Source organism: Chiloscyllium plagiosum, chromosome 25 (assembly GCF_004010195.1).
Source record: "Chiloscyllium plagiosum isolate BGI_BamShark_2017 chromosome 25, ASM401019v2, whole genome shotgun sequence".
NCBI lineage: Eukaryota > Metazoa > Chordata > Chondrichthyes > Orectolobiformes > Hemiscylliidae > Chiloscyllium > Chiloscyllium plagiosum.
The window spans coordinates 50,009,278-50,016,515 of NC_057734.1; the positions used below are offsets into that span (position 1 = coordinate 50,009,278).

A 7,238-nucleotide genomic window follows, 5' to 3' on the forward strand; every position below is an offset into this window, starting at 1 on the left:
CCTCTTCTCTGACCTATCACCTTCATCCCCTCCCCCACTCACCTATTGTACTCTATGCTACTTTCTCCCCACACCACCCTCCTCTCACTTATCTCTCCACCCTTCAGGCTCTCTCCTGATGAAGGGCTTTTGCCCGAAACGTCGATTTTATTGCTCCTCGGATGCTGCCTGAACTGCTGTGTCTTCCAGCACCACTAATCCACAAATGCTGTAATTGTACTAGCCTCCACCACTTCCTGTGGCAGCTCTTTCCATACACGCACCACCCTCTGCATAAAAATGTTGCCCCTTTTAAATCTTTCCCCTTGAAACTATGCCTCTAGTTTTGGACTCCCCACCCCAGGGAAAAGACTTTGGCATTCTATCCATTCAGCTGCTAGTTCTGTCCATCTCTTGAGCCACATCTCTGTAATTGCTATGATAACACAGTCCCACATTCCCAACCGTGCTCTGGGTTCATATGCTTTACCTTTAAGGATTCTTGCATTGAAATTAATGCAGTTTAATCTGTCAGACATACCTCATTCTCTGCTTTGTTTATGCCTGTCCTGACTGTTTGACTCCTTTTCCCAACTGCATCGATTTCAGACTGATCTCTTTTCTCCCTGTATCCTACCCGCCCACACAAATTTAGATCCTCCTGAGCAAATCTCTCCTTCTAATTCAGGTGGATTCCACCCTTCGTATACGCATTGCTTCTACCCCAGTAGGAATTCCAAAGATGCAACAATGACAATGCTTTTCTCCTCCCCAGCTCCTCAGCCACATATTCATCTGCTCTAACCTCCCCTTCCTACCCTCAGTACCTCCAGGCACCAGGAGTAATTCCGATATTATTACCAAGGCAACTATTTTTTAAACTTCCTGCCTAATGTCCCATTTCTCTCTTCAGAATCTCGTTCTTTTCCCTTCCTATTGGTTCCAATATGTACAACAATCACCTACTGGCCCTCCTCCCCTTTGAGAATATTCATGGCACGGTGGCTCAGTGGTTAACACTACTGCCCCACAGCACTAGGGTCCCAGGTTCAATTCCAGCCTTGGGTGACTCTCTGTGTGGAGTTTGTGCATTTTCCCTTCCGGGTGCTCCGGTTTCCTCCCACAGTCCAAAGATGTGCAGGTCAGGTGAATTGCCCATGCTAAATTGCCCATTAGAGGGAAACGGGTCTAGGTGGGTTACTCTTTGAAGGGTTGGTGTGGACTTGTTGGGCCGAAGGGCCTGTTTCCACACTGTAGGGAATCTAAAAAAAACGTCTTGATGTGCAAAGTTCAGCCATGACCTTACTGAATACACATGACCTATCGCCTGCCAAGACTACATTTTTATGCAGTACTGACTTCTTCAAATAAACAATAAAAACCATCAACATTTTCTGAAAAATCTTTATGTTCAAATAAAACATGGTTGACTAGTATATATAATTCTAAAGTAGGCTGTTTACACATTTCAACATCATTCTCTAATAAATTGGCACATGCAAGAAGTGGATATTGAAGAAAAGACCCCACTGAGCATGTTTGCAAAGCAATATCACTGCTCTTCAAATACAAACACCTTTCACCTGATTTACCACCTCATTGAAATAAATGCTGAATTCATATTTGAGTACTGATGGCCAACATCTTGATGTGGTCTGGTGCACACTACAGGTGATGTAGACGCTGTATCATCCCTGGCAGTTCTCACAGAGAGTACTCAGTCCAGCGGGATTTGATTAATGGCATTGGATTGAGTCTGGATTCAACTCCCCACATTCCATTTACAGTTCACTTGCTGAACAGAAGCCTGAAAGGCACATCCAGTGAGCCTTCTCGGTTGGGTTGCATCCAAGCTCAAGCCCCAGGAGTGCCGGCTGGTCCTACGAGGGGGCTGGTTCTGTCTTCATCTTGGCCTTCATCAGTTTCTGTCTGAGGGCTCTCAACTACCAGAGCTATTTCATCAATAAGATCACAATTGGGGTTGGAGAAGGCTGACAATGGCAACATAATGCGATTCATTTCTCGCTCATTGGCTCTCTGCTCCTGCTTTTTCTTCAAGTCTCGTCCTCTGGAATAAAATTGTGTAACAATCAATTAATTAAAGACACTTCAGAAAGTTTTCCAAAGCATATTTAACAATAAAATGCCCTATAATGCTTCACAACAGCACTATCAATCAAAACGTGACAATAGGACAGTAAGGGATAAAACGCAGACTCCTGACCAAAAACTTGAATAGACAGATAGATTTTAGCAACATTTGAAGCAAGCGAGAGAGAGTTCTGGAGGCAGTGATTCAGGAATGCAGTCCTAGAGTTTGACAGCTGAAGAAATGGCATCATTGGTGTGAGATAGTGTGTTTTAGGTTATCTTTATTAACTCACTCACCAGCTCGCAATCTTCATTAATTGTTCCTGTTTATTCATTCATAACCCTTTTACTAACCCGTTATTTACTATAACAGTTTCCTTCATAATATCGCAATTCTGTAGTATATTTTACTATTGCAAGAGAGACTAAAATTAAAGCAACACTTCTAAACTCATTCACCTTAAACCCTTATTTCTACATCAAAAGCTACCTCTGAATAGGTGTTAATATTGTAAACAATATCATTCCCATCAAGTCTCCATGAAACATTATAATATTAAGCAGCCCTTACCAACCATCTCTTGGACCTGAATAGATTCTTCAATTAGTAAGTACCTGTTAAATACCTTTAAAAATTTGGGCCATTATCCCTTTAAGAAACTAACTGATAAAATAACTCTTCCATGAAATTGCATGAATGAATGAAACTCACACTGGCAAATAGTAAACACATCTCACAACCCAGCTGTGGTAATCAGTTTAGTATCCTTTACTCTTTTATTAAGTACAGGTACAATTTCTAACTTATTTAGAGCATATAGGACTGGTATTTTTACTAACATTTACTAACTTAAAAGACAAAAGGTCTAACACTTAATTATGTAAGGAGACCAGACATACATTCCTAATCCCATCAGAAGTAGCAGCCAGCAATTAGCACATTTTAACCAATCTCCTGTCTCTCAGGACAGAAGCCCTTTAAACCTTTGTGTACTACAGATAAAACAATGTAACGCCATTGTAATGGAATTTTAATATTTATAAAAACTGTGTTTAAAGGGGCTCTTTGTGGATGGTTAGCACTGCGGCCTCACAGCGCCAGAGACCCGGGTTGAATTCCCGCCTCGGGTGACTCTCTGTGTGGAGTTTGCACATTCTCCCCGTGTCTGCGTGGGTTTCCTCCGGGTGCTCCGGTTTCCTCCCACAGTCCAAAAATGTGCAGGTTAGGTGAATTGGCCATGCTAAATTGCCCGTAGTGTTAGGTGAAGGGGTAAATGTAGGTCTGGGTGGTATAGGATTTGGCGAGTCGGTGTGGACTTGTTGGGCCGAAGGGCCTGTTTCCACACTGTAAGTAATATAATCTAATCTTGTAAGAACTGCATTTCGGGATTCTATTGCCAAACATGTGCTGTGATTGCTGAATAAAAAGAGGTTATTTTCACCACTCACCGATCTCTGTCATTATTTGAACACCATCCCACTGGTGTGAAGTGAAGAAAGTCAAGGAGCATACAAGAATATAAATAAAGGAGTGCTGATAACTTATTACTGATAAGGATTGTTGGTAGGGACCAACCTTAATAAGATTTAAATACAAAGTGAGGAATAGTCAAGACTGGAGGGAAGAAGATATAATGACGAAGGAGGTTGGAAGAACACAGCAAGCCAGGCAGCATCAGGAGGTGGAGAAGACAACATTTCAGGTAAACCCTTCTTGAGGACTAGATGTAGGAGTAAGGGAAGCTACAGATAAAGAGAAGTGGGATGTGGGGTGGGGAAGGGTAGCAGAATGGTGAGGTAGTGATAGATGAACATAGGTAGTGGGTATGACCTGGTTGGTTGATGGGAGGGATGAATCCGGTTGGTAGCTGGATGGAAGGGTCGGTAGGTGGAATGGGAGAGAGGGGCGGGAAAGTTAGTTGAAATTGGAGAACTCAATCTGGAGTCCTTCGGGCTGTAGGTTGCCCAGGCGGAAGATGAGGTGTTGTTCTTCCAATTTGCGGTCTGACTCACTGCAGCAATGGAGGAGACTAAGGCTGGTCATAAGGCTGAAATTGAAATGGGTGGTGACCGGGAGGTCAGGGTGGTCATTTCAGGCCCAGCAAAAATGTTCTGCGCAACAGACACCTAGTCTACGTTGGGTCTCACTGATGTAAAGAAGACTGTTTCGGGAGCACTGGATACAGTTAAACTAGGTTGGAGAAGATGCAGGCGAACTGCTGTCTCACCTGGAAGGACTGTTTGGGGCCCTGGATGGAGATGTGTGAAGTGGTATACCGGCCATCTTTTTTGCTTACAGGATAAGGTACCAGGGAGGGTTGGAGAAATTGGTGGGGAATGTGGTGCGAACCAAGGAGTGGCAAAGGGAACAGTCCTTGCAGAAGGCAGAGAAGGGTGGGGAAGGGAAAATGTTTTCAATTTCACTGCAATGCTTCATCTCATCGCCAGCAAGCTCCCCGCCAGACTGGAGCTCCAGCAGGATGTTATTCAACCTTCACTGCCTCCAAGACAAAATCAAAATCACGTCAACCAGTACACAGACGATGATTGCATACATCTAAACACAGAAGATCATCATCAGCACCTTTACTGAGGCATATATGAGCATGGGGCTCACCCTGACCATTTACAATAGGAAGGTCCTCCACCAACCGGGCCTGGCATTGCATAGAGAACAACCGATCTTCAAGGTCCACGGGAGGTCTCCGAGGCCATTTCCAGTATAGAACATAGAACATTAGAGTGCAGTACAGGCCCTTCGGCCCTAGATGTTGCGCCGACGTGTGAAACCAATCTGAAGCCCATCTAAACTACACTATTCCATTCTCGTCCATATGCCTATCCAATGAAAATATCTCAGGAGTGTCCTGTTGACCAAAGCATACATTGAAGAGATCCAGCAAAGCCTCCAACGTGCTAGTGCAGCCTTCAGCTATCTGAGAAAAAGGTGCTGAAGGACAATAACATCAGATATGACACCAAGCTGATTGTATATTAGTATGTGGTGGTTCCTGCCTTCTATATGGTTCAGAGACATTGATAGTCTATAGAAGACACCTTAAACAATGCTGTCAGCACATGATTCTGCAAATCTACTGGGAAGACAGACACACCAACAGGCCTCAACCAGGCCAACAAGCTTCGAGGCACTGTCCATCCTTGATTGGCTGTGATGGACTGGACACATCGTCCACATGACTAACATAAGAAATCACAAGCAGGTTCTCTATTCCCAACTCTGAAATGGCAGGTGAGCCCCAGGTGGACAGAGGAAACACTTCAAGGATACCCTGAAGGCCTCACTGGCAAAGTGTGGTGTTCTCACCGACGCCTGGGAATCACTGGCCCAAGACCGTCAAAAGTAGAGGAGCAGCATCTGGGAAGGCATCGAGCACCTCGAGAATGCCATTGGAAAATAATGGAAGTCAGGCGAAAACAGCATAAGGAGTGCACTGCCGCACCAACACCACACCTAGCTCTTCCCACAAGCTTCTTTTGCCCCAAGTGCAGCAGAGTCTGTGGAAGCCACATTGGGTTGTACAGCCACCTACCATCTGACCCCCTAGAGTGGAAGAGTCAAGCCCGTCTGCAAGGGACTACCAATGATGAGGAGTGGTGGGTAAAATTTTAGAAACAATTGAGTAAAACATAACATGCATTTGGAGAGGTTTGGGTTAGTGAAGGAGAACCTACAGGGATTTATAAAGGCTGAGGCTGCTTTATGAATCTAATTGAAATGTTTGCTGAAGTAGCAGAGAAAATTGATGAAGGGAATGCAGAGAAAGCTGTCTATCTAGATTTTAAGAAATCCTTTAACAATTACCACAAAAAAAGTCTGATTAAGAGCTATGTTGTATAGGAGACAGAAGAAAACAGAGAATTGTGAATTTTGTAATGTGTTATCCAGAAATGTGGATACTAAGTGGTTGAGAAAATTCAAGTCAGACATTGACCGATATCTGAACTCAGGTCAAAGAGTCATAGAAACGTACAGCATGGAAACAGACCCTTTGGTCCAACTCTTCCACGCTGACCAGATATCCTAAATTAATCTTGCCCCATTTGCCTGCACTTGACCCATCCCTCTAAACCCTGCATATGGGATATACCCTTCCAGATGCCTTTTAAATGTTGTAATTGTACCAGCCTCCACCACTTCCTCTGGCAGCTCATTCCATACACGTACCATCCTCTGCCTGAAAAAGTTGCCCCTTTTTAAATCTTTCCCCACTCACCATGAACCTATGCCCTCTAGTTCTGGATTCCCCCATCCCAGGGAAAAAACCTTGGGTATGTTCCCCATCCACGCCCCTCATGATTTTATAAACCTCTATAAGGTCACCCCACAGCCTCCAACACTCCAGGGAAAATAGCCCCAGCCTATTAAGCCTCTCCCTATAGTTCAAACCCTCCAACCCTCGGAACATCCTTGTAAATCTTTTTCACAACATCTTTCTTATAGTAGGGAGACCAGAATTGCATACAATATTCCAAAAATGTCCTAACCAATGTCCTATACAGCCGCTACATGACCTCCTAACTCCTATACTCAATGTTCTGACCAATAAAGGAAAGCATACCAAACACCTTCTTCACTATCCTATTTACCTCTTTCAAGGAACTATGAACCTGCATTCCACGGTGTTTTTGTTCAGCAACACTCTCCAGGAGTTTAATGTTAAGTGTTTCAAGTCATGCTCTGATTTGTCTTTCTAAAATGCAGCATCTCACATTTATCTAAATTAAAATCCGCTGCCACTACTCAGCCTATTGGCCCATCTGATCAAGATCCCGTTGTACCCTGAGGTAACCTTCTTCGCTGTCCACGACACCTCCAATTTTGGTGTCTTCTACAAACTTACTAACTATATCTCCTATATTCACATCCAAATAATTAAATGCCAAAAAGCAGTGGGTCTGAGCATGCTTAGATGATTAGCTGGGTCCTCTACATTTTATCATTTACATAAATGATTTGGATGCGAGCATAAGAGATACAGTTAATAAGTCGCAGGTAGATAGGATAGTGAAGAAGGCGTTTGGTATACTTTCCTTTATTGGTCAGAGTATTGAGTACAGGAGTTGGGAGGTCATGTTGCGGCTGTACAGGACATTGGATAGGCCACTGTTGGAATATTGCATGCAATTCTGGTCTCCTTCTTATCAGA

The 7,238-nt window shown here is 43.7% G+C and overlaps 2 protein-coding genes across 6 annotated transcripts in view; one reads left to right on the top strand and one right to left on the bottom strand.

The window, feature by feature from the left end:
- Window positions 1-7,238, top strand: part of rnf185 (ring finger protein 185) — a 104,328-nt gene that overhangs the window by 34,337 nt on the left and 62,753 nt on the right. The window lies entirely within an intron of this gene.
- pik3ip1 (phosphoinositide-3-kinase interacting protein 1) overlaps window positions 1,366-7,238 on the bottom strand; it is a 41,672-nt gene continuing 35,799 nt past the window's right edge. For both annotated transcript variants that reach the window (XM_043716162.1, XM_043716161.1), the window contains one exon: window positions 1,366-2,047. In XM_043716162.1, coding sequence (XP_043572097.1) covers window positions 1,834-2,047 — 214 coding nt within the window. In that variant the 3' untranslated portion in view covers window positions 1,366-1,833. The remainder of the gene's footprint in view (window positions 2,048-7,238) is intronic.